General features: G+C 43.9%; 2 protein-coding genes across 2 annotated transcripts; one reads left to right on the top strand and one right to left on the bottom strand.

Moving 5' to 3' along the window:
* The first annotated feature begins 467 nt into the window (after positions 1 to 467).
* fzr1b (fizzy/cell division cycle 20 related 1b) lies at positions 468 to 8,397 on the top strand. Its single transcript, XM_014140738.3, has 13 exons — positions 468 to 774; positions 1,149 to 1,307; positions 1,537 to 1,638; positions 1,811 to 2,002; positions 2,112 to 2,194; positions 3,379 to 3,562; positions 5,126 to 5,191; positions 5,366 to 5,468; positions 6,133 to 6,314; positions 6,609 to 6,842; positions 7,107 to 7,211; positions 7,519 to 7,611; positions 7,724 to 8,397. Exons 2-13 carry the CDS (start codon positions 1,233 to 1,235, stop codon positions 7,763 to 7,765), a joined length of 1,461 nt encoding a protein of 486 aa, XP_013996213.3. The 5' UTR covers positions 468 to 774; positions 1,149 to 1,232; the 3' UTR covers positions 7,766 to 8,397.
* Positions 8,363 to 27,511, bottom strand: LOC106569400 (importin-13). The gene is made up of 21 exons (XM_014140734.3): positions 27,183 to 27,511; positions 26,399 to 26,524; positions 25,574 to 26,247; positions 25,286 to 25,426; positions 24,948 to 25,089; positions 24,568 to 24,734; positions 24,199 to 24,319; positions 17,787 to 17,934; positions 17,447 to 17,628; positions 17,272 to 17,298; positions 17,010 to 17,144; positions 16,641 to 16,772; positions 16,387 to 16,467; positions 16,014 to 16,151; positions 15,709 to 15,805; positions 12,484 to 12,536; positions 12,093 to 12,159; positions 11,940 to 11,998; positions 9,845 to 9,934; positions 9,313 to 9,494; positions 8,363 to 9,093 (listed from the first exon to the last, which is right to left on the bottom strand). Exons 1-21 carry the CDS (start codon positions 27,255 to 27,257, stop codon positions 8,994 to 8,996), a joined length of 2,937 nt encoding a protein of 978 aa, XP_013996209.1. The 5' UTR covers positions 27,258 to 27,511; the 3' UTR covers positions 8,363 to 8,993.

Here is a 27,511-nt window from a genome sequence, read left to right as displayed (position 1 = left end):
GAGCTCTTCCTCTTCTTCACCACCCTGCTCCAGAAGTTCAACATCTCCTCCCCAGAGGAAGTGGAGTCCAGTCTGAACACCGAGGTTGGGGGCACTAATGCACCGCTTCCTTTCTAAATCTGTGCATGCACTTGATGAGCCTCCTCTTGCTTATGCAATAAAGCTGCCTAAAACCCTGAGGGAATGTGCCCCCACCCTATGGGAATTTGAAAAACTACAAATACATTTACACCAAACTGAAATCTTTGACTATGATGAAGGTTAAATAAAATAAATCAGGAGAAGGAAGGGGGTGTCAGGATTAGGATATGTTGGTTTAGTGAAATCATTATGATGGTTTACTTTTTGCAATAGACTACCACACTTTAAGTATTTTGTGTGCATTCCCATGTTTGTCTTTTCATGAACAATTTCTCATAACCTACCTCAGTGCTTATAACATACGCCACGTGTCGCTGTTGAGCTCTGCGTCTATTGCAGTCCAGCTGATCGTCGCCATCTTGATTCAGACATAAACAACACCCAAGAGTTGCGATCTTTATAGCTCAGTCACAGATAGAGCAATGCAAGGTTTAGTTATAAAAATCGTTGGCTCAGTGGTTGCGATGGCAATTTGATGGTGTTGGTATCTTCAGGACAAAAATCAGGAATTATCCTTGTCATTGGGAAAACGTCAACAAACTCGTGGGCGATTGAGGCATTTTAAAGGCTATGGGTGGTCTGTCCAGAACTAAACATGGCGATACGTCTGTTTTTTACTTGCGCTAACCAGTAGTAAGAAAGACCTTTCTTGTATTGTGTGTCGTCAGCTGATTATTGCTGCTAGCAGCCAGAGTTTGTTTGTAGGGGGATGATACCATGACAACGGTGTGACTGACATCAGCACACATTTTTGAAGAGTTATTGCACAGCGACGATATTTATTTTACCCTGAAACGTCACCATAGTTATTCTCTAATTTACCAGTCGAAATGTGGTTAGTTATCTGGCATTCTTGCAGGAGCTAACTAGTCAATCAGTGCAGCTTCCTGGTGTGCAGTCAGGGCAGCTTGCCTTGCTACTTTTCATTTGTGTCAGTCAGAAGTGTGGTTGACCACTAACCAGGATAACTGTCTTACACCTCTACTCTGACATTTTATTTCCTCCAGGGATGGGAGGCCAGTGACGTGTAAGGGGGGAGGGTGGGGGGGGGGACTGGACAGAGTTGCTGGTAGTGGTGGTGCTCTTGTAAAATGGACCAGGAATATGAGAGAAGGCTGCTGAAGCAAATCAACCATCAGAACCTACCAGTCGGCCAGCTGGCTAAGGTGAGTAAGGCGATCAGCTGTATTTCTGGTATTAAAAACAGAATTGCCGGCAAAAGGATTGGGGAGAGAACAGAAACAGATGTGTTTGGATAGATACTAACAAGTAATCCATTTTGAACCAATCTGGATGGTTGTCATGTATGGAGAGTGAAAAGCTTTGTGTAGTAGTGCATTCAACAAAATGTTTTGCCTATTGCACATGTTGACACTGTTTGTTTAACCATTTCAGTCTGGAGGTGCAACCTGCAGTCCTCTCAGTGTCAAATCTGGGGACCGATTCATTCCTATCCGTGCTGGAAGCAACTGGTGTATCAACTTCCACTATGCCAATGTAAGCAACACACCTTTCCTCCAATTGTGTACCTCAAATGATATACTCTCTCAGCCACTGTCTCTCTCTCACATACTCATTGATATGTCTGTTTGTGCACGCATGTGCATTGGTTTTCACAACTTTGGCAATACCATTTTCAACCCCTTATTTACCTGCTCATTCTCCATAGGAGAACTGTCAATCTCCCAACCATAACCACAGGTCGAAGGATGCTGGGTCAGACACGGGGAAAGACACTGTGGCATATGCTGCACTGCTGAGGAACGAGTTGCTGGGGGCGGGGATAGAGAGCGTTCCAAACCTCCACACTGAGGACCGCCGCCACACCGTCTTCTCCCAGGACACACACAGCCTCTTCAGGGTGAGAGACGGAGAGAGAGAAACCCTGAGCCCCAGCACAAAACCGCCGATATACAGTGAGGCAAACTATCCTCACAATTAACATTCTGATTTGAATTATTCCTCCATAGTACACAGTCCACACTAAGAGAGTGCCTTTCGACAGTGGCAATGAAGTCTCGCCATACTCGCTCTCCCCACTCAGCAACAAGAGGTACGGATGAGTCCACTCTATGGACTAGTGACAACCACTGTCCTTAAAGGGACATTTCACAATTGTTCAACCTCATATTCATCATCTCCAGCATTTTCACATATGGTGGTGCTGAAGATGATGAATATGAAGTTTATATTTTTTTAAATGTCCCTTTAAAGCTAGAATCTGCATTTGGTGAAACAGCACCCAGACAGCACCCAACTGTTTGCCCCAGACCCTTTGTTATTGTTTTGTTGATGAAACCGAGGAGAGGAGTGTCTGGCAGCGTGGGCGTTGTAAAAAAGAAATCTGTATATATTTTCTGCTGTTCTATCCCACGTGCGACAATCTACGAGTGGGGGGGGGGGGGGGGGATTTGAAGTAACTTCTTTGTTGTTGTTGTAATGTCCCAAATGGACATGGAAGTTTCACCAAATACGGATTCTAGCCTTAACTGGCTTTAAGTGTGATGTTGGGTTTTCTATCCATCCAATATACAGGCACAGTTACTGTATGTTACATCCATCCAACATACAGGCATAGTTACTGTATGTTACATCCATCCAATATACAGGCACAGTTACTGTATGTTACATCCATCCAATATACAGGCACAGTTACTGTATGTTACATCCATCCAATATACAGGCACAGTTACTGTATGTTACATCCATCCAACATACAGGCACAGTTACTGTATGTTACATCCATCCAATATACAGGCACAGTTACTGTATGTTACATCCATCCAATATACAGGCACAGTTACTGTATGTTACATCCATCCAACATACAGGCACAGTTACTGTATGTTACATCCATCCAATATACAGGCACAGTTACTGTATGTTACATCCATCCAATATACAGGCACAGTTACTGTATGTTACATCCATCCACAACATACAGGCACAGTTACTGTATGTTACATCCATCCAATATACAGGCACAGTTACTGTATGTTACATCCATCCAATATACAGGCACAGTTACTGTATGTTACATCCATCCAATATACAGGCACAGTTACTGTATGTTACATCCATCCAATATACAGGCACAGTTACTGTATGTTACATCCATCCAATATACATGTCTGCTAATGCAAAAATACCATACACACCAATCTTTTTATAAACTTCCATAGCATATGGACCTCTATCGCTGGAACTTACCCCTCCCTCACTCCCATGTTTGTATAGTCACAAGCTCCTTCGTTCCCCTCGGAAGCCAGCCCGTAAGATCTCCAAGATCCCCTTCAAAGTGCTCGATGCCCCTGAGCTGCAGGATGACTTCTACCTCAACCTGGTAGACTGGTCTGCAGGCAACCTGCTGTCTGTGGGCCTGGGGGCCTGTGTGTACCTGTGGAGCGCCTGCACCAGCCAGGTTAGAGTGAGGGAGGGGCCAGGGGAGAGTGAGGGAGGGGCCAGGGGAGAGTGAGGGAGGGGCCAGGGGAGAGGGAGGGAGGGGCCAGGGGAGACTGTCGTGTCTTTGGCATCATTAAAACCGAAGACATGTTTATCAAATAACTCTCTGTAATTATTATTACGCGATTAAACTGATTAATCGTGTAACTGTAATTAACTAGAAGGTCGGGGCACCAAGGAAAATATTCAGATTACAAAGTTATAATTTTCCTAATATAACTTTCAGATATTAATATCTGATCGATTAGTCTCCTTTAATGATGTTAGTTTACCTCCCGTCAATCTCATTCCAAACGTCGTAAATTGTTGGTTATCTGCACGAACCCAGTCTTCACTATGAGTCATCCATACATCAATTGTCTTAAAATCATTTATTTATTAAACAAAATAATTCACAGAAATGCATAACAAACAGATATGGTTACAAGGAAATGATAGGAGAATGTGCCCTAGTGGGCTAAACCGGCATGGCGGCTTGTTACACAAAGAAAGGGGGTTGGGCTTGAATGAAAGAGCGGGAAGACTGAGGAACAGAGAAAGCAGCTATGCCATTTTAAATACAGTATCGTATGCGTTCTAAATTACCGCCCATTTGGAAAAGGAAAATGCAATAAATATTTACTCTGAGCTGCGCTTCGGTAGGTTGGTCGTAGATGCTGGCCGTGTTGGCCAACAGAGATCTTCCTGTCCTCGGGAAGAATGTCACTGGTGGTAAAATGGATATGTTGTAGTATCTTCGTTGTGTGTTAGACTGGATACGTCGTCCGTCCTTTCCTAGCCCACGTCTACAGCGGCCGCTGCTAACTCAACGGCTAGGAAGTATCACTTCTGTAGTGAATCAGAGTTCAAAGTTCATACCATTCACAACCAAAGCTCATGCCGAGGTTGGCTTAGTTCTGTACTTGACATGTGTGTCCTTTTAACGCAGAGGCTGCAGACCTCACGTACCCGGAACAGACTGGTTACATTTCGTCACTGACTTATATAGTGGCGAGGGGAGAAGGGTGTGTTTCATCGTTTATAACCCCTGTCTCTTCACAGGGGCGGGCCACTGATTGGTCAGGGCTTTCCTTATGAAAACCCAATTCTCTCATTTGGAAGCTAAAATTACATTTAATCTCCTAACAAACAGTTTCAATATCAAACATTTAAATTGCACAACAATTCCATGTGAATCTGATAACTATAATGTGTAGACTTTCCCAGATACAGTTTGTCATCCTGTCATCAGTCATAATGTCTTAGATGACAACTGAACAGACATCATATTCATTAAGTACCTGGTATATTTCCAACTGGTTCTATTACTGAAATATGATTCCTTTCCCCCCACTTGTTTGATGTTCCCAGACTCTCTATATTTAACAAAGGCTATTCAAAAGTCCTTCAGTAGGGTCAGAGAGGGAGGGGAAGGGAGAAAGGTATTTATGGGGGGGGTCATAAACCTTACCCACAGGCCAATGTCAAGACAACACAAACCTCTATTATTGCTTATTTTCTATCCATGTATTTATCCCTGCAGGTGACAAGACTGTGTGACCTGTCAGTGGACGGGGACTCTGTGACATCAGTGTGTTGGAATGAAAGGGTGAGTTTACAGCCCTGCTCAATATCTGTGATCATTCTGTTGATAAATACTTTTATGAGGAAAAAAACAGGGACATTTAGTTTTCATAAAGGAAGACTGACACTCTTAACAAGACATGTATCATCTACCTTACATCTAGTCACTCACTGGCCTGGGTTGTATCCATCCTCTCAGGGGAGCCTCGTTGCTGTGGGAACCCATAAGGGTTATGTTCAGATCTGGGACGCAGCTGGAGGGAGAAAGCTGACCAGTCTGGAAGGCCACTCGGCTCGCGTCGGTCAGTGATGCATGTCGATTTAGGAGTCGATTTGATATGTTTTTGTATCCGTGTGTATATGTTCATGTGTGTGACAAGATCTATCCTTTGAGAGGACTTGGTTTTTACAATTTGATATTTGCCTTGTATTTCTTTATCCATTATCCGTACTTGCGTAAATAGTGGATGATTAGGTATGTTTAATAGAATGTTTTATAGTACTACAAAAATGAAGTATGCTTTAAATGCCAGGATGTCATACTCATTTAGATTTTCATTGAGTACGGTACAAATTTGTTGCATGTTATTGAGGAAGAGAAGAGTATTTTCAGACCCATGTGTGTTTGACAACAGTTGATAATCAGCTAATAGTCATATAGGGGACACTGTACCAAAATTAACGAATGATTTAAAATTCCATGTTAGAAGACATTCTCACTATTGGTAAGCCTGGTATGTTAATCGTTTTGCTTACTGCATACATTTTTACTAAACAGTACGTTCTAATTAGTATGTAGTACAATTAGTACACAGTATGTAGTTTTAGTAAGTAGTAGGCAAGACAGATTCTGGACACGGCCTGTCTATTGGATAAAAAATAAATAAAACATATAATTGCTTAGGTAATACCAGATGGAATGGGACTGTAACATGGAGGATGTACTCTCTCTCTCCCACTCTCCAGGAGCACTGGCGTGGAATGGAGAACAGCTGTCTTCAGGCAGCAGGGACCGTGTGATCCTTCAGAGGGACGTCCGCACCCCTCCGTCCGCTGAGAGGAGGCTCCAGGGCCACAGGCAGGAGGTGTGTGGCCTCAAGTGGTCCCCCGACCACCAGCACCTGGCCTCTGGGGGCAACGACAACAAGGTGAGCAGGACCACTTCAGGGTCATATTCACATCACTGGCTCCTGTTCAGTAGGGAGAAACTTAGTGAGACAGCGGGGAGGTACTACATGATTTTCTCCAATAATCCAACACCGATGTTTGTTTTCAAACAGTTTCAGACAGTCTCTCAACACTGTGAATCTAACCCCCCCCCCCTTGCATTCAGTTCAACTCGACTTGTTGCAACATTTACAATACTGAACGGGATCCGTAACTCTCTTTCAAAACATTTTAACGACATTTGTGATACTGAACACACCCTCCCTTATCCTCAGCTGCTGGTGTGGAACAGCTCCAGCCTGCTCCCGATGCAGCAGTACAGTGACCACCTGGCTGCAGTGAAGGCCATCGCCTGGTCACCCCACCAGCACGGGCTGCTGGTGTCCGGAGGGGGCACGGCCGACCGCTGCCTACGCTTCTGGAACACCTTGACAGGCCAGCCCCTGCAGAGCACTGACACAGGCTCCCAGGTCTGCAACCTGGCCTGGTCCAAGCACGCCAATGAGCTGGTGAGGCACTACTTACTTAATACCTGCTCCCAAAGCAACAGCTTTTCTGTGTATCCGGTCCTAAGCGATTTTCTTTCATCACAGAGTAGAATTATGTAGTCAAACGTCGCACATCACTTTTCATTGAACACTAGGCTGAAATAAATATTGTAATAGTGAAGTAAGGATTGCACACTCAACACTCAGTGTTTTGATCGTAAAGGATTTTAGTCAGGTCGGTGTTCATAAGTAGTGAATGGGTGTACACTCGATCATGTGTTTCAGGTGAGCACCCATGGCTACTCTCAGAACCAGATCCTGGTGTGGAAGTACCCGTCTCTGAACCAGGTGGCCAAGCTGACGGGACACTCCTACAGAGTTCTCTACCTGGTGAGACTGATGGAGGGGAGTAGTTGGGTGTCTGTAATGTTGAATAACACAGCAAATCATCATCATCACCACCACCAATTTGCCACCTTCCTCAGTATGTAGAAAGTAAGGTTGCAAAATTCCTGGGACTTTCATTAAATTCCCTGGTTTTCCCGAAATCCCGGTTGGAGGATTCTCTGAATAAGCAGGAAATCTGGAACCAGGATTTCTGTAAAACCAGGGACTTTTTTGACAGTTCCTAGAATTGTGCAACCCTAGTAGAAAGTACAAACTCGATATTCAACTCTTTCTGTTCCCTCTCCTCAAGGCTGTGTCACCAGACGGAGAGGCCATTGTGACGGGAGCGGGAGACGAGACTCTGCGTTTCTGGAATGTTTTCAGTAAGACACGCTGCACCAAGGTTAGTGAACAGAACACATCTTGTCATTGCTCTTTTTCATTTGGCCAGTCACAGGTTTGCTGCTTGATTATGTCAAATAAAGAACTTCCTTGTTGTTGTGTTCTTCCTTCAGGAGTCCAAGTCGGTGTTGAATCTCTTTACCAGGATACGATAGTGAAATGGGAGGAGGACTAAAGTAGAGGGGGTCGGGGAGACATCACCTTGAAACCCACATAAACCCCCCTTTACCACTCCACTGTAACTCAGTACACCACAGCACCAACCATCACTACGAGCAAACTCCTCACTTCTCAATTCCACCTTTTTTACAGAGGACAGCTCCAACCACCACCAGCCTGCGAGCAGCTGTCCCACTAAAGTGATGTCATTGATTAAAAACGAACACAGCCTTAGAGTGAGGGGCTTGTTGTCTCTGTACAACGTCTGTCCTATATTTCTGTCGTGGATGTCCTGAGATGTTTTAGAATTATCATTAGGGCCAGCAGTTATTATTTTATCTGACCATGTGACCTGACCAGGGCCCAGAGTTTCTACTGGTCAGGAAAAAAGTCCTGTCTTTAGACATATACCTCCACTAATATAAAATCGAAAATAGTTGAATATATAAAATCCTCTCATCACGGTGTATCGTTTCTCAGCCTTTCCTACATAACAGAGAGAGAGGCCTGGGGGACTTTCTATATTTTGATAATATGTATCTGAACTACCATAGAATCCAACAGAATGTCATGATAATAAACGAGTACACCAATACAGTCAGCCTGCCCGAGCAGCTGCAGAGACTCAGATCTGTTTATTATTTTCTTTCTAAACATCCCTACAACGTTCTTATACATCCTTATAACACAATCTTAACATGATTATAACATGATCATAACATGCTTATAACATGATCATAACTCTCAGATCCCACTAAATACCTGGGTGAAAATCGGCTTTAAAAAATATATATTGGATAGTATCACCCTTCAAAACAGACAGGTTTGTATCGCCCACCACAACCCAATGTTTTCACTGGTCTCTTTGGGCCGGATTAGAGTTTTCTTCCCTCTGTACTGCCTACGCCATAGAGTCCAGAGCAGGATATAACTTGATCAGACAAACAACTGTTAATCACTATTCTGAAGAAACCACGATGCCTTTCTTCACATGGCCATAACAATAGTAACATCCCATGACATTAACACAGGGACAGTTTTACCTTGGTACTTCAACCCCCCACAGAATACATACTACTGCAGCCATGTGAGTGCACCACCAGCATAAAGTTGATCCAATTCACACAAAGTCCTTGTCGGGGGACTCCAATCCTCTGGGTTCCCCTGAACAGGTCCTGGGTCTCAGGAGGTCTTGGTTCAGACAAGGCAAGTACTGCAGCCACACTAGTAATCTGCAGAGTAGCCAGTAGTGCCCTGCAGACCTCGACACAACAGCGAGAACTCCTTCACGATCTCCTTAACACGCCGCTTGTTTGTCTGTTCCCTGGGAAAAATAGGGTGAATGAGATAGATGTATCTTGAGTAGATCAGAAAGGGTTCAAACAGGTACATAGCTGTTTGCGCATCTTGGAGGACTGCTACATAATGATATTGTTCCTGAGACATTAAATTCATCTGTCACAGTGAGATCTGAAGGTCAGAGCAGTGTGACTACAAAGAACCTGGAACGCCAAATGAGTGCATGAATGGATGTGTAGACTACCTGAGGAGTTGCTGGCTGAAGGTGTCCTTCTGCTCCATGGAGACCTGGGCAGAGGGGAACCCTGGGACATGTAGTCCTTCCTTCAGCCACTGGGCCAGCAGCACAGGGCAATGTCTGTTCAGACAGAAAAGCACCTCAGAGAAGTGCTCCGTCAGACAGCAGAAAGACTGACTTCCAACCATCTGGTGATGACACAGAGGGAGAGAAAGATGTAACAAGAATCCCAAGGGTGAGCACTGACTGAAACATAATTATACCCATTCATTGGCCACTATTGTTCTTAGAGCAGTGGTTCCCAACCTTTTTCAGTTACTGTACTACCAACTGAATTTGACTGCCCGGAGTACCCCCTCATTTGTATTTTACCGGTAAGCCTATGGTCTCATGAGTCTTCTCAAGTACCCCTTGTGGATAGTCCAAGTACAGGGGGTTGGGAACCACTGGTCTGGAGGACTGAGTCACTGACTGCAGTCTTGTCCTACTCGTGAGGGTATTTCTTTCCCACACACTAACAGAGATACCAGTTGGTTACCTCCAGGATGGTGTGTACGAGAAGCTTCCCGTCCCTCTGTAGCACCTGACCAATAGGAGGGATGTCTCCACAATGACAGACCAACTCCATCTGATGGGGAGGTATGGAGGAAGGATGTATGGAACAGCCACATTATGACATGAGGGGTGCAGAATAAACAGGAGTTATGCAGGGATGCAAACTAGTCACCTTTCGGGGATATTCGCGTTTTTGAATCCAAAATAGGTGACCTACGTGCTTTGTGTAGATCTGAGAACAGTTTGGGTGGGGGCTTTGGGTCACTACTGGTTGTAGGACGAACAAGTGATACGCGTTTGGAGCAATACTGGCTGTTTCCAAGGCTCAGCCAATCGTTCACATAACAGAATGCAGCACGCGACTGAAGAGAGAAAAGACAACCAATTTGCTAGTTACACCATCAGTGTGCACTCTGGAAAGACAGCGGGAGAGTGGAAAGTATGGAGTTAACATTTCACACAGATTGCCAGGGTCCAGTAAACAACTAACGCGTTATAGGAAAGGCAGTTTGCTCGTCTCCTGAATGATAATGAAGAGGTAGGTGAGAAGGTGATGAAGCGTATTTCATGAACCGAAAAACAACTGGCATTTGGACATTTTGAGGTGAGGGAGAAAGTGTGGTGGAACAAGTATTGTTAGCATTAAGTATCTTGCTAGCTTGATTGAATTCTCCGTTAGCTAGCCAGAGAAATGTTGAGCAACATTAGCCAACTTAACTGATCAAATAATTGAGTTTATGGTGTGAAATTAGCTGGCTAATAGTCAGACAGCTAACGTTATAACATCAGATGCGCTAATGTTAGTAACCTAACCAATTCGCTATAGTATTAACTGGTATACAACTCCTTGCCTCTCCTCAAGTTATAACGCGTTAGTTGCTTACTGGACCCTGGCAATCTGTGTGAAATGTTAACTAGCTAATGAACTATCTGAAATGTTTTCCCTCTAAAATATGTGGTTCATTTTCCGAATGAGATAATTAGGTGAATAATTAAAAAATATATATATTTAACCTTTATTTAACTAGGCAAGTCAGTTAAGAACAAATTCGTATTTACAATGATGGCCTACTGGGGGAACAGTGGGTTAACTGCCTTGTTCAGGGGCAGAACGACAGATTTTTACCTTGTCAGTGTAACCGATGTGAAATGGCTAGTTAGTTAGCGGTGGTGCGCGCTAATAGCGTTTCAATCAGTGACGTCACTCGCTCTGAGACCTGAAGTGGTTGTTCCCCTTGCGTTGCTAGGGCCGTGGCTTTTGTGGCGCGATGGGTAACGATGCTTCGTGGGTGTCAGTTGTTGATTTGTGCAAGGGTCCCTGGTTCTCATTTTCAGTCAGGGGTATGCCAGGTGTACTCTCTGCCTGAAAGGGTAGCATGCTCTGCTGGCACATCGTAGAACAGATGTCCACAGGTAGAAAGTGTACAATGTAACAATGTGTAGCCCAAAGATATTTATTTTGTTGTGTTGAACTTGACAGTAACATGTGTGAGTGAAGGGGCATTATTACATTTTTTACTCAGTGAACGTTATTTTTGCACACATGTAGCCTTGTGTACTTGATCGATGTCTATAGTGGCCACTATAATAGAGCAAAGATAGAATGCATGTTTGTTTCATTCTATTTCTACTTTAAGGTGTTTTTTTCCCAAGTGCAACATTTATGTGTGTGGTCACAAACGTTCTATTATAAAGGCTGTCATGGCTAACTGCAATATTAGTGTATTGTTTTTTGCAGTAAAGTGTATTGTCATTTGCAGTAAAGTCTAGGCAACAAATAACATTGGATTCCTTTCTTTACATTTTTTAGCTGTGAGTTAGGTTCACATTAACCACTTTTTATTTTACACACAGAGACTGATAATGGAGATCATATTATTTGTTGTTTAATTAGTTAAAACCTGCATTTCCCCCTAGCAGGGATTTATTGCATGTTTCAGTGAAAAACAAGTGTAACCTGTTTGGGCCCTCAGCAGTTTGCATCCCTGGTTATGACTTCCGTTCATGGGATAGTACAAGACGTAAAGTTATTTGTGAAGTGATTGGTAATGTGTCATCATCGCACCTACTTAACTTACAAAGAACATACAGGCTGACTTCGCTGTAGGTGTCTCTGGGAACTTCAGTGACAGGACCCCTGAAAAAGAGTTGGTGCAGAACCAGTTGTATACACCTACCACATTACAGTGCACTTGGAATTACAATGTGGGTTACATGGCAAAGTCGCTCACCGCAGTAGAATAGAGCCTTTACATCTTGATGGTCAGACAGGTAGAGGTCAGGCTTCCTTTTGAGGGCCTATGGAGTCAACAACACACACATAAGCCACCTTTTTACCTGATTCTAACATGCGTCCTTTGTCCTGATCTTGTCCACATTCTGATTGTGTCCACATTATTTGACAGGTGTAGATGATTCAAATATGCATTGTGATTTGATTGTGATCATATACACCTGTCAAAAATGTGGGGACAATTGGAATCTGGACAAGATCAGGACAAAGGACACATGTTAGTGCCCGGTATAAATGATGCTAAAGATACACACACACATAGACACACAAATATTTATCCAGAATGTAATCTCCGAGACAGAGAATGGGACTATAAGAATAAGACAGACCTGGGCATGGAGTTGCATGAATGACTCAACAATATCAGGATGTTCCCTTGGGCCTGAAAAATAGATGGAATAGAGAACACACAAAAAGATGTCAAATAGGAAATACAGTTGAAGTCGGAATATTACATACACCTTAGCAAAATACATTTAAACTCAGTTTTTTACAATTACTGACATTTAAAATCCCTGTCTTAGGTCAGTTAGGATCACCACTTTATTTTAAGAATGTGAAATGTCAGAATAATAGTAGAGATAATTATTTATTTCAGCTTTTACTTATTTCATCACATTCCCAGTGGGTCAGAAGTTTACATACACTCAATTAGTATTTGGTAGCATTGCCTTTAAATTGTTTAACTTGGGTCAAACCTTTCGGGTAGCCTTCCACAAGCTTCCCACAATAAGTTGAGTGAATTTTGGCCCATTCCTCCTGACAGAGCTGGTGTAACTGAGTTAGATTTGTAGGCCTCCTTGCTCGCACATGCTTTTTCAGTTCTGCCCACAAATATTTTATGGGATTGAGGTCAGGGCTTTGTGATGGCCACTCCAATAACTTGACTTTGTTGTCCTTAAGCCATTTTGCCACAACTTTGGAAGTATGCTTGGGGTCATTGTCCATTTGGAAGACCCATTTGCGACCAAGCTTTAACTTCCTGACTGATGTCTTGAGATGTTGCTTCGATATATCCACATAATTTTCCATCCTCATGATGCCATCTATTTTGTGAAGTGCACCAGGCCCTCCTGCAGCAAAGCACCCCCACAACATGATGCTGCCACCCTCGTGCTTCACGGTTGGGATGGTGTTCTTCGGCTTGCAAGCCTCCCCCTTTTTCCTCCAAACATAATGATGGTCATTATGGCCAAACAGTTCTATTTTTGTTTAATCAGATCAGAGGACATTTCTCCAAAAAGTACAATCTTTGTCCCCATGTGCAGTTTCAAACCGTAGTCTGTCTTTTTTATGGCGGTTTTGGAGCAGTGGCTTCTTCCTTGCTGAGCGGCCTTTCAGGTTATGTCGATATAGGACTCGTTTTACTGTGGATATAGATAATTTTGTACCTGTTTCCTCCAGCATCTTCACAAGGTCCTTTGCTGTTGTTCTTGGATTGATTTGCACTTTTCGCACCAAAGTACATTAACTTGTTATGGATAGGGGGCAGTATTTTCACGGCCGGATAAAAAACGTACCCGATTTAATCTGATTATTACTCCTGCCCAGAAACTAGAATATGCATATAATTATTAGCTTTGGATAGAAAACACCCTAAAGTTTCTAAAACTGTTTGAATGGTGTCTGTGAGTATAACAGAGCTCATTTGGCAGGCCAAAACCTGAGAAGATTCCAAACAGGAAGCGCCCTCTCTGACCATTTCTTGGCCTTCTTGATCATCTCTATCCAAAACATGGGATCTCTGCTGTAACGTGACATTTTCTAACACTCCCATAGGCTCTCAGAAGGCGCCAGAACGTTGAATGATGACTTTGCAGGCCATGGCTGAAAAACAGTAGCGCATTTGGTAAGTGGTCGATCTGAGAACAATGAGACTGGCGTGCACGAGACGACTCCATGTTTTCATTTTCAGTCTTTGAACGAAAACAACGACTCCCGGTCGGAATATTATCGCTTTTTTACGAGAAAAATCGCATAAAAATTTATTTTAAACAGCGTTTGACATGCTTCGAAGTACGGTAATGGAATATTTTGAATTTTTTTTGTCACGAAACGCGCCGGGCGTGTCACCCTTCGTTACCCTTCGGATAGTGTCTTGAACGCACAACAAAACGCCGCTATTTGGATATAACTATGGATTATTTGGAACCAAACCAACATTTGTTATTGAAGTAGAAGTCCTGGGAGTGCATTCTGACGAAGAACAGCAAAGGTAATCCAATTTTTCTTATAGTAAATCTGAGTTTGGTGAGTACCAAACTTGGTGGGTGTCAAAATAGCTAGCCCGTGATGGCGAGCTATCTACTCAGAATATTGCAAAATGTGCTTTCACCGAAAAGCTATTTTAAAATCGGACACCGCGATTGCATAAAGGAGTTCTGTATCTATAATTCTTAAAATAATTGTTATGTTTTTTGTGAACGTTTATCGTGAGTAATTTAGTAAATTCACCGGAAGTGTTCGGTGGGAATGCTAGTTCTGAACGTCACCTGCTAATGTAAAAAGCTGGTTTTTGATATAAATATGAACTTGATTGAACAAAACATGCATGTATTGTATAACATAATGTCCTAGGAGTGTCATCTGATGAAGATCATCAAAGGTTAGTGCTGCATTTAGCTGTGGTTTTGTTTTTTGTGACATTATATGCTAGCTTGAAAAATGGGTGTCTGATTATTTCTGGCTGGGTACTCTGCTGACATAATCTAATGTTTTGCTTTCGCTGTAAAGACTTTTTGAAATCGGACAGTGTGGTTAGATAAAGGAGAGTCTTGTCTTTAAAATGGTGTAAAATAGTAATATGTTTGAAAAATGGAAGTTTTCGGATTTTCGAGGAGTTTGTATTTTGCGCCACGCCTATCATTGGATATTGGAGCAGGTGTTCCGCTAGCGGAACGTCTAGATGTAATTAACCTCTAGGAGCCAGAATGCGTCTCCTTCCTGAGCGGTATGATGGCTGCGTGGTCCCATGGTGTTTATACATGCATACTATTGTTTGTACAGATGAACGTGGTACCTTCAGGCATTTGGAAATTGCTCCCAAGGATGAACCAGACATGTGGAGGTCTATAATTGTCTTTCTGAGGTCTTGGCTGATTTCTTTTGATTTTCCCATGATGTCAAGCAAAGAGGCACTGAGTTTGAAGGTAGGCCTTGAAATACATCCACAGGTACACCTCCAATTTACTCAAATGATGTCAGTTAGCCTTTCAAAAGCTTCTAAACCCATGATATAATTTTCTGGAATTTTCCAAGCTGTTTAAAGGCACAGTCAACTTAGTGTATGTAAACTTCTGACCCACTGGAATTGTGATACAGTGAATTATAAGTGAAATAATCTGGCTGTAAACAAGTGTTGGAAAAATTACTTCTGTCATGCACAAAGTAGATGTCCTAACTGACTTGCCAAAACTATAGTTTGTTAACAAGAAATTTGTGGAGTGGTTGAAAAACGAGTTTTAATGACTCCAACCTAAGTGTATGTAAACTTTCGACTTCAACTGTATGTGGAAGATGATGTGAGAATCAAATCTCAATTTACTTTCTCTTACCTTGCTGGAAGATAGATAGGGTGGTGGATGTGACCAGCTCAATAAGGGCCTGGATGGGGCTGAAATGATCTTTCTCACCCGCAAATATGTGGACCATCTGAAAGAGATTCAGTAATTCATAGAAATCCTTGTGGGCACATTTTTCAAGTGTAAGGCAAGCTATCAGTGACTAAATCCATTCAGCCATTGTTTTATATGGGGTCTTTTCAATGAAATGTAGTAAATTATTCTGAGTTGAAATGGGATTCACCCCGACCCTGTGGAGCATTGAATCTGATTTGGATGGTTGGTCTGTGGCGGCCCACCTGGCGTGTGAGGTCGAGAGCAGAGGCTTGTGGGAAGGCGCTGTAGATCTGTCCCAGCATCTCACTGAGCTGTTGCACCATGGGAGCAAAGTCATTGAGGAGGGTCTTTACGGACCTCTCAAACACCCCACACACTGCCTACGGGAGAAGACATGCTGTGAGAGAGTGCGAATCTAGTCTGGAATCCAATCTGAATATCACTTCGTTTCACTACTGCTTCAGAAGTTAAACAATCGTGAAATGGAGCAATATTCACTTCGGATTCCAGGCTAATGAAGAACATTATGACTATGTACAGTACATATTCAGATAGACATAGAGAACCATTTAAATGTTGCAACATTCTCATGTACATATAGATTACATTACTTACCTCCACCACTTCTGAGTCACTGAGCCACTTGCTGAGGATTGTCTGGATCAATGTGAAGACCTGCTGTAAGACCACCACCACCTGACAGAGCACAGACAAAGTAAACAGGATGACAGTAGTAATGGGTGGTGAGAGAGGTTCTGAGACAGAGAGAGCGAAAGAGGGAGGCAGGGAATGAGAGAAGGTGGGAGAGTGTAGAAAGATAGAGAGAGGGCAAAATAATGTGAGGAAGACAGAGTTGGGAGGAGACTCACTGGGTTGGGCCTGGCCTGAGCTGGGGTGGTGCCCTCTGACCCCTCGTCCTGCCTGCTGATGTCCAGCGTAGTAAACAGACTGGACAGCATACCCAGGATGTGGATGATAGACAGCTTGGCAGTGGGGCTGGGCTACACAAATGGAGAGGGAGATGGTTAGATCCAGACAAACTGAATACAGAGATACATTAGGAGCAAAGGTTACAGTAAGAGTGGGTGGGAGGATAAAACAGGCAGGAAAGAGACCCACAGTATGGAACCTATTTACATTGTATTTTACTGTATTGTAAGTCTGTGTCCAACACATGTATCTTTTAGGTGGTTGCATAGACCAAGTGCACTGTATAAGCATAATTTCCTTGTTCTTACCTCCTGGTGTGCCAGCGTGTCTAGCCTCTGGATGTGGGGGGTGATGAGGGTGGTCAGGCTGCCCAGGATCTCCTCCATTGGCAAGGCAGAGAGTAGGAAGCCCAGGCCCTGCATCAGCCACATGCACTGGCTGCTCTGCACACACACATGGATTCACAAATATAGTTTTAAATTCCATCCCTATATTTACAGAAAATAAACAATCAGCAGCAACAGTCTAAAACTTGATAATTTCTTTCAAAGACAAAGAATTTATACTGACCTTGTGGATATCTTTGACCAGTACGTCCTGTGAAAGGAAGAGAATGCTTGACATGAGTGTAAAAAAAGAACCAAAGCAACATTGAACGACAGCACAGTTACCACGCACCACATTTTGAGCTACAGTACACTGCATCTATCATCACATGCTTTGTGAATCTTATTGTCACAGAGACCTGTGACACGGTCATGATGTCATGGGTGTAAGGGGCAAGGTCGTGACGACACTCTCTGCAGATTCTCTTCAGAGTGGACACGCTGGACACGGACAGCTCAGCCTTCACCAAGCCCTGGAGCACCATGGGTAATACATTGCCTAACATCATCGGATGGTCCGCCAGCCACTCCGCTAGAGAACCTAGACAGCGAGAGAGAGGGGGTGGGAGATAAAGGAAAGAGACAGAGAAAGGAAGATAGACAGGAAAAGAGATTGTAGGGAAAAGAGGGACGGTCAGAACAAACAGAAAGGTAGCAAAGAAAACTATAATACAATTGGATTAAGATGTTGGCTAGCACCTATAGTGTACATGACGGTGTCAGCTAGCTGAATGTTGCTTATACTGATCCGTGGGATCAGACCGATGAGGCCTGGGATGACATCAGAGTAGTTGACGTCTATGGTCTCTGCTATAGCCTGGAAGCCAAAGAGAAGGGCCTCAGTGTCCTGGAAAAATACAAAAGAAAAATAGAAAACATGTCCCAGAAAGAGGAAGCTAGTGTCACGTCCTGATCCTAGTAAGATGTCATTTTCTATAGTAGAGTAGGTCAGGGCGTGACAGGGGGTGTTTTGGGTTGTTCTATGTTTTCTATTTCCATGTTTAAGTTCTAGTTTTTCTATTTCTATGTTGGGATTGTTTGGGTTGATCTCTAATTGGAGGCAGCTGATCCTCGTTGCCTCTGATTAGAGATCATATATAAGTAGGGGTTTTTCTTCCTGGGGTTTGTGGGTAGTTGTTTTCTGTTGAGTGTATGTCACCTGACGGAACGGTTGTCTTGTTAAAAAGTATATTCATTAAAAGTAAATATGAGCACTCTACACGCTGCGCCTTGGTCCCCTTTATACGACCCACGTTACAGAACTACCCACTATGATTGGATTAAGCGGCGTGCCCGGGCAGAAATGGACACCTGGTCACATCAGGAGTCGATTGAGAGGAGAGACTGAAATGGGGCCAGGTAATCGAGCAATATCGGAGCCTACCTGGGAAGAACGAGAGGCAGCCCCCAATTTTTTTCCATGGCGCGGAACCTGTAGAGATGATCCATGGCATGGAGCAACGGTCACTAGTCCGGAACCTATTATGACACCTCCCAGTCCGGAGCCTCCGGCGACGCTCCCCAGTCCGGAGCCTCCGGCGACGGCCTGCAGCCCGGAACCTCCAGCAATGATCTACAGTCCGGTTCCTTCGACGATCCACGGTCAGGTGGTAATAAAGCAGAAGGATCAGCGGGTGGAGCGGGGAGTACGCCCAGAACCGGAGCCGCCTCCTATGCTGGAAGTTAAGGTTACGTGGACTGCATTTGAGCCGCCATAGACTTTTGTCACCCTCCCTACCCTCCCTTTGTGTTTTGTGGTTGTTTTGATTATGTTGCATTCGGAGTCTACACCTTTTGGGGGGGGGGGGGGGGGGGGGGGTACTGTCACGTCCTGATCCTAGTAAGATGTCATTTTCTATAGTAGAGTAGGTCAGGGCGTGACAGGGTGTTTTGGGTTGTTCTATGTTTTCTATTTCTATGTTTAAATTCTAGTTTTTCTATGTTGGGATTGTTTGGGTTGATCTCTAATTGGAGGCAGCTGATCCTCATTGCCTCTGATTAGAGATCATATTTAAGTAGGGGGTTTTCTTCCTGGGTTTGTGTGTCACCTGACGGAACTGTTGTCGGTCGTTTTGTTAAACAGTATATTCATTAAAAGTAAATATGAGCACTCTACACACTGCGCCTTGGTCCCCTTGATACGACCCACGTTACAGCTAGAGAGTGAGATTTCTATTTGTATTTATTATGGATCCCCATTAGCTGCTGCCAAAGCAGCAGCTACTCTTGCTGGGGTCCAGCAAAATTAAGGCAATTTATACATTGCCTTAATTTAAGGCAATTTATACATTGCCAAAATTAAGGCAATTTATACATTGCCTTAAAACATTACAATACATTCACAGATTTCACAACACACGGTGGGCCCTCAGGCCCCTACTCCACCACTACCACATATCTACAGTACTAAATCCATGTGTATGTATAGTGCGCGTATGTTATTGTGTGTATGCATGTGTCTGTCAATATTTGTATTGCTTCACAGTCCCCGCTGTTCCATAAAGTGTTTTTTTTTAATATTTTTTTTTATCAAATTTTACTGCTTGCGTCAGTTACTTGATGTGGAATAGAGTTCCATGTAGTCATGGCTCTCTCATCACACCTGCGGGACAGGTTCAGGATGGCAACAACAACTGCCCGAGTTACACCAGGAACGCACAATCCCTCCATCAGTGCTCATAGGCTGAGAGAGGCTGAACAGAGGGCTTGTAGGCCTAGTGTAAGGCAGGTCCTCACCAGACATCACCGGCAACAACGTCGCCTATGGGCACAAACCCATCGTCGCTGGACTAGACAGGACTGGCAAAAAGTGCTCTTCACTGACGAGTTGTGGTTTTGTCTCACCAGGGGTGATGGTCAGATTCGTGTTTATCGTCGAAGGGATGAGCGTTACACCGAGACCTGTACTCTGGAGCGGGATCGATTTGGAGGTGGAGGGTTCATCATGGTCTGGGGCGGTGTGTCACAGCATCATCGGACTGAGCTTGTCATTGCAGGCAATCTCAACGCTGTGCATTACACGGAAGACATCCTCCTCCCTCATGTGGTACCCTTCCTGCAGGCTCATCCTTACATGAACCTCCAGCATGACAATGCCACCAGCCATACTGTTCGTTCTGTGCATGATTTCCTGCAAGACAGGAATGTCAGTGTTCTGCCATGGCCAGCGAAGAGCCCGGATCTCAATCCCATTGAGCACGTCTGGGACCTGTTGGATCGGAAGGTAAGGGCTAGGGCCATTCCCCCCAGAACTATCCGGGAACTTGCAGGTGCCTTGGTGGAAGAGTGGGGTAACATCTCACATCAAGAACTGGCAAATCTGGTGCAGTCCATGAGGAGGAGATGCACTGCAGTACTTAATGCAGCTGATGGCCATACCGGATACTGACTGTTATTTTAGATTTTGACCCCCCCTCCCCCCCCCTTTGTTCAGGGACACATTATTCCATGAATGTTAGTCACATGTCTGTGGAACTTGCTCAGTTTATGTCTCAGTTGTTGAATCTTGTTATGTTCATACAAATATTTACGTGAAGTTTGCTCTAAATAAACACAGTTGACAGTGAGAGGACGTTTCTATTTTTGCTGAGTTTATTACTGTGTGCCTCCCATAGTCTGTTCTGGACTTGGGGACTGTGAAGAGACCTCTTGTGGAATGTCTTGTGGGGTATGTATGGGTGTCCGAGCTGTGTGCCAGTAGTTTAGACAGACAGCTCGGTGCATTGAACCTCATAAATAAAAGTAGTGATAAAGTCAATCTCTCCTCCACTTTCAGCCAGAAGAGACTGACATGCATATTATTAATATTAGCTCTATGTGTACATCCAAGGGCCAGCCGTGCTGCCCTGTTCTGAGCCAATTGCAATTTTCCTAAGTCCTTTTTTGTGGCACCTGACCACACGACTGAACAGTAGTCAAGGTGCGACAAAACTAGGGCATGTAGGACCTGCCTTGTTGATAGTGTTGTTAAGAAGGCAGAGCAACACTTTATTATAGACAGACTTCTCATCTTAGCTTGTACTGCATCAATATGTTTTGACCATGACAGTTTACAATCTAGGGTTACTCCAAGCAGTTTAGTCATCTCAACTTGCTCAATTTCCACATGATCTATTACAAGATTTAGTTGAGGTTTATGGTTTTTTGAGTGTTTTGTTCCAAATACAATGCTTTTAGTTTTAGAAATATTTAGGGCTAACTTATTCCTTGCCACCCACTCTGAAACTAACTGCAGCTCTTTGTTGAGTGTTGCAGTAATTTTAGTCGCTGTAGTAGCTGACGTGTATAGTGTTGAGTCATCCGCATACATAGACACTCTGGCTTTACTCAAAGTCAGTGTCATGTCGTTAGTAAAAATTGAAAAAGCAAGAGGCCTAAACAGCTACCCTGGGGAATTCCTGATTCTAACTGGATTATATTTGAGAGGCTTCCGTTAAAGAACACCCTCTGTGTTCTGTTAGACAAGTAACTCTTTATCCACATTATAGCAGGGGGTGTAAAGCCATAACACATACATTTTTCCAGCAGCAGACTATGATCGATAATGTCAAAAGCTGCACTGAAGTCTAAGACAGCCCCCACAATCATTTTATCATCAATTTCTCTCAGCCAAGCTGTGCTTGTTGAGTGTCATTCCCTATAAGCATGCTGAAATTCTGTTATCAATTTGTTTACTGTGAAATAGCATTTTATCTGGTCAAACACCATTTTTTCCAGAAGTTTACTAAGGGTTGGTAACAGGCTGGTAACAGGCTGATTGGTCGGCTATTTGAGCCAGTAAAGGGGGCTTTACTATTCTTGGGTCCCTCCAGGCCTGAGGGTACACACTCTCTAGTAGGCTTAAATTGAAGATGTGGCAAATAGGAGTGGCAATATCTTCTGCTATCATCCTCAGTAATTTTCCATCCAGATTGTCAGACCCCGGTGGCTTGTCATTGTTGATAGACAACAATAATTTTTTCACTGCTTCCACACTGACTTTACAGAATTCAAAAGTACAATTCTTGTCTTTCATAATTTGGTCCGATATACTTGGATGTATAGTGTCAGCGTTTGTCATCCCTAAGTTTTCTTATCTTGCCAATGAAAAAGTAAATAAAGTAGTTTGCAATATCAGTGGGCCTTGTGATGAATGAGCCATCTGATTCAATGAATGAAGGAGCCGAGTTGTCTTTTTTTCCTAAAATGTCATTTTAGGTGCCCCAAAGCTATTTACTATCATTCTTTATATAATTTATATTTGTTTCATAGTGTAGTTTATTTTTATTTAGTTTAGTCACATGATTTCTTAATTTGCAGTACGTTTGCCAATCAGTTGGGCATTGCCATATCTTTTGCCTCATCCCTCTCAACCATACAATTTTTCAATTCCTCATCAATCCAAGGGGACTTAACAGTTTTTACAGTCATTTTCTTCATGGACGTGTGCTTATTAGTAACTGGAATAAGTAGTTTCATAAATGTGTCAAGTGCAGCGTCTGGTTGCTCTTCATTACACACCACAGACCAGCAAATATTATTTACATCATCAACATATGAATCACTACAAAACTTATTGTATGACCTCTTATACACTATATAAGGCCCAGCCTTTGGAACTTTGGTTTTCCTAGATATGGCTACTATATTGTGATCACTGAATCCTATGGATCTGGATGCTGCTTTAAAGCAAATATCTGTAGCATTAGTAAATATGTGATCAATACATGTTGATGATTTAATTACTGTGCTGTTTGTAACTACCCTGCTAGGTTGACTGACAACCTGCTCCAGGTTGCAGGCACTGGTTACAGTTTGACGTTTTTTCCTGAGAGGGTAGTTTGATGAGATGGAATCACACAGGAAAAAACATGACAAAATAGCTTTGGGATGTATACATACACTACCGTTCAAAAGTTTGGGGTCACATAGAAATGTCCTTGTTTTTGTCTATTAAAATAACATCAAATTGATCAGAAATACAGTGTAGACATTGTTAATGTTGTAAATGACTATTGTATCTGGAAACAGCAGATTTTTTTATGGAATATCTACATAGGTGTACGGAGGCCAATTAGCAGCAACCATCACTCCTGTGTTCCAATGGCACGTTGTGTTAGATAATCCAAGTTTATCATTTTAAAAGGATAATTGGTCATTAGAAAACCGTCTCAACGTCAACAGTGAAGAGGCGACTCCGGGATGCTGGCCTTCTAGGTAGAGTTCCTGTCCAGTGTCTGTGTTCTTTTGCCCATCTTTATCCTTTCTGTTATTGGCAAGTCTGAGATATGGCTTTTTCTTTGCAACTCTGCCTAGAAGGCCAGCATCCCGGAGTCACCTCTTCACTGTTGACGTTGAGACTGGTGTTTTGCGGGTACTATTTAATGAAGCTGCCAGTTGAGGACTTGTGAGGCGTCTGTTTCTCAAACTAGACACTCTAATGTACTTGTCCTCTTGCTCAGTTGTGCACTGGGGCCTCCCACTCCTCTTTCTATTCTGGTTAGAGACAGTTTGCGCTGTTCTGTGAAGGAAGTAGTGCACAGCGTTGTACGAGATCTTCAGTTTCTTGGCAATTTCTCGCATGGAATAGCCTTCATTTCTCAGAACAAGAATAGACTGACAAGTTACAGAAGAAAGTTATTTGTTTCTGGCCATTTTGAGCCTGTAATCAAACCCACAAATGCTGACGCTCCAGATACTCAAGTAGTCTAAAGAAGGCCAGTTTTATTGCTTCATTAATCCGAAAAACAGTTTTCAGCTGTGCTAACATAATTGCAAAAGGGTTTTCTAATGATCAATTAGCCTTTTAAAATTATAAACTTGGATTAGCTAACACAACATGCCATTGGAACACAGGAGTGATGGTTGATGATAATGGGCCTCTATACGTCTATGTATATATTCCATTCAAAATCAGCCGTTTCCAGCTACAATAGTCATTTACAACATTAACAATGTCTACACTGTATTTCTGATCAATTTGATGTTATTTTAATGGACAAAAAATGTTATTTTCTTTCAAAAACAAGGACATTTCTAAGTGACCCCAAACCTTTGAATGGTAGTGTATGTCTTTGTATGTGTGACACGTTGTGTGATCGCTGTATTTATGTAAATTGGTGGCTGTACTGACCTGCCATGCTGCCGGTCTCTCTGTGTCCATCAGCAGTCGGCCCAGTCTATCATAGAGGTTACTGAGAAGCTCCGCCCCCAGGATCTCGTACACATACATCAGAGTGTCTGATATGTCGACTCTACCACACAAAACACACATGCAGTATAATCACAATGTGCCTTGGGCACTCTGCTCTATTCAAAATGAAATACTTTGGTCAAAACATTCAACAGATCTGTCGACTAGAAACTAGTGTTGGAAAAAGCATAACATACATCGTACAACAAAATCTTGGGTCAAATAATGTAAAATCTCAAGTGAAAATCAAAGAGCTCCTCCAAGGACTACAACTCCCATCCCTTCTGTAGAAGTAGACTTCCTGTTTACCTGTAGATCCTGAACTGCTCCTTGTCATCTGAGGACCAGGAAGTGTAGTCCTGCTCTGAGGGGAAGTGGGCCTTGTGGAGCAGGACGTCCACCAGCTGGAAGTAGACTGGTCTGTAGACCTGCAGGTAGACTACCTGCTTGTCCTCCTCAAATGACAGGATGTCATCCTGGAACCACAGGAAGTATACATCAGGAAGTGGCCATGCTACAATGTACAGATGAGGTACCTCCTCTCCAGCATTGTAGGTTTAACCACTAACCCTAACCCAAACTCTACACCAATACCTGCAGAGTGTACCAAAAGGTGGAGGAGCTGGTGGTCTTGTTTACTGGGTAGTGTCCAGGATTAGGGTGTAGAGGTTAGGGTGTAGGGTACATACCTGCAGAGTGTACCAGAAGGTGAGTGTGAGGGAGCTGGTGGTCTCATTGACTGGGTAGTGCCCGGGGATGCCAGTACAGAATAGGATCATGTTGACTAGGGCCAGGTATCCCTGCCAGTGTTCCACCTGTTCCAGAAGAGTCCTGTTCCACAAAGTCACACCCAGGGAGATGAGGTGAAACAGGTCCATAATGAGCCAAGAAAACTGGTTATCACTTAATACTAACAACACAGATGGTTCATAGATGTTCAACTAAGTATCAGCAAACTTTAGTTAGATAGTTAGCAAACTAACTATCTAGTAACATAGCCCAAGCCCTAACCTAAAGGTGTGTGTACCTGGAGTGTGTTTCCCCCAGAGCGACAGCGATGCGACAGATGCCATGGGAGGTCTCCATGTCTCCGTCCCTTGCTGCGGCTTTCAGCTGGTCATGGAGACCCAGCACCAGGGGCATCAAGTTCACCAGAGCATCAGTGTATCTGAACACACACACACACGCACAAATGTATGCTGAGTCAATATAATGCGTCTCAACAACAACTCATTATCAAAGTGCTCTGTGTGTGTGTGTGTGTGTGTGTGTGTGTGTGTGTGTGTGTGTGTGTGTGTGTGTGTGTCTATCTCACCTCTGGCAGTCAGGTTGGGATATAGAGCCGACAATGGTCTCCACGGCAGTGTCAAACAGCTCTGGGTCTGACAGAGCAGCAAAACAGTCCTGCAGCAGCCCCTCGCTCTCCCCATGCAGAGGAAAATTCAGTCCCACCCAGCTAGACAAGCACCGTAGGGCCCGCTCCTTCACCTGGCTGTTGCCCTCCTGCCTCTGGAGCAGCTGGCGCAGCAGGGGACATACCGCCGTCCACTCCCCAGCCAGGGCCTCTCTCAGCTGGGCACGACGGGCCTGGGGCAGCCGGCAGCTCTGGAACTCTTCTGGCAGCACGGTGAGGAGCTCCAGCAGGGCCAGGCACTGTGCATGGGCGTTCACTTCCTCCTCTGCCCCACCTCCTCCACCAACCCCAGCCCCACCCTGACTTCCGCCCTGATCCCCAGTCTTCTCTGGCTGGTAGACCCTGACCATGTCAGCCACAGCCTGGGGCCAGCCCTGGGGCATGGTGTGGAGGGCCAGGGAGGCCAGGGCCACACACAGCCTGGTCAGCACCATCTTTGGCCCAGAGGAGAAGTGGGAGATGTGGGAAAGGAGCTGCATCCTCAGTGTCTGGTGTTGGTCTGTGGGGAGGTCGGCCCAGTGACAGGAGATCTTGGTGTGAAGGGTGCTGGCGCCAAAGAACTGGATCTCGGGAAGCTGTTTTGACAATGGTGTAATAGTAAAAAGAATACAGTGTTCTTATGAGTGTCGTCATGGAGTGAAATACAAGCAGGAAAGGAATGATTACTACACAACAGAGTCTGTAGAAAGTACAGGGGAGTTTGTAGGATGGTGCTGTGGAGCGGACCTTGTCTGGGCTGAGCAGAGGCCAGCAGAACTGCCAGGCCTGACGGGAGGTCTGAGCCTGAGTCAGCCACTTCTGGGCCACATTCTTATGCTCCATGTCCGGGTCATAGTACAGTTGCTGGAGGGCCTAGAGGAGGGAGGAGAGGACATTTCCAATTCAATTAATTGAATTTACAATAGGGAGGGAAATTAAAAAGTGACCGGAATCCTTATCATACAATGTGTCCTTGAAGGCATGACTGTCACTGATAAGGAATGTAAGAGGGGAGCAGTGTAGCAGCCTCCAAAGCACACAGGATGGACAACTCTGCATGAGTGAGTGCTGTTGCTAATGGCAACTAATCCCAAGCACATGGTGGTGGTTATAATTAGCACAGTATGTTTGTAACTGATATCATATTACAACAGCCCCCTTCCCTCTATGTCCCATTGAACTAGCTAACTCCATATGAACTGCCCATTGTGAAATATGAATTCAAAAGCTATTCTGTAGCCTATTTGTTAAAGGTCAAAATTCCATTGTAATTAGTCTGTGCATTTTTCCAACTGTCAACCAATAGGCCTACATCTGTGTAGCCTATTTGGGCTATTTGGTAAATAATATGGAGGCCTTATAATTATCATTGTCACAAAGCATAAAACCCCAATGCTGATGAGATATTTAGAAAGACTTGACTGAGAAGAACAAATTGCTTTCAGACTTAATGAGAGCTGTCATTGTTGGTAGCCTACTGCATCAAACGAACCACTTCTCTTTCGCGCACTGTATGAGTTTGACAACTTACTGTTTCGACGTTTTCCACGGTTAATTCTAACGACACGAGGTCGGGGCTCTGCATGGAGCTGTCAGGGGGCTCCATCCCGTAGATGACAAGCTGTATAATGGGAACTCTTCTTTTAATGTCCGCTCTTAGATTTTTGCGCTTGCTGCCCGCGATCCGTGGGCTTTAAAAAGTCTCCCTCTATCAGACAGTGCTGTTGATGACACAGAGGCGGCCCCTGGCAGAAGGCCAGCCTGCTACTTGTTAAAAGTTAGTTGTCGTTAACGGATTCAGCATTCATTGTCGTTTTGTGACTGACACCTGTGCTGACCGTAGTGCTGACCACAAACCAG

Source organism: Salmo salar, chromosome 14 (assembly GCF_965601325.2).
Source record: "Salmo salar chromosome 14, fSalSal1, whole genome shotgun sequence".
Classification (NCBI taxonomy): Eukaryota; Metazoa; Chordata; class Actinopteri; order Salmoniformes; family Salmonidae; genus Salmo; species Salmo salar.
Note: the sequence above shows the minus strand (reverse complement) of the source record. Positions and strands in the feature narration are given on the sequence as shown.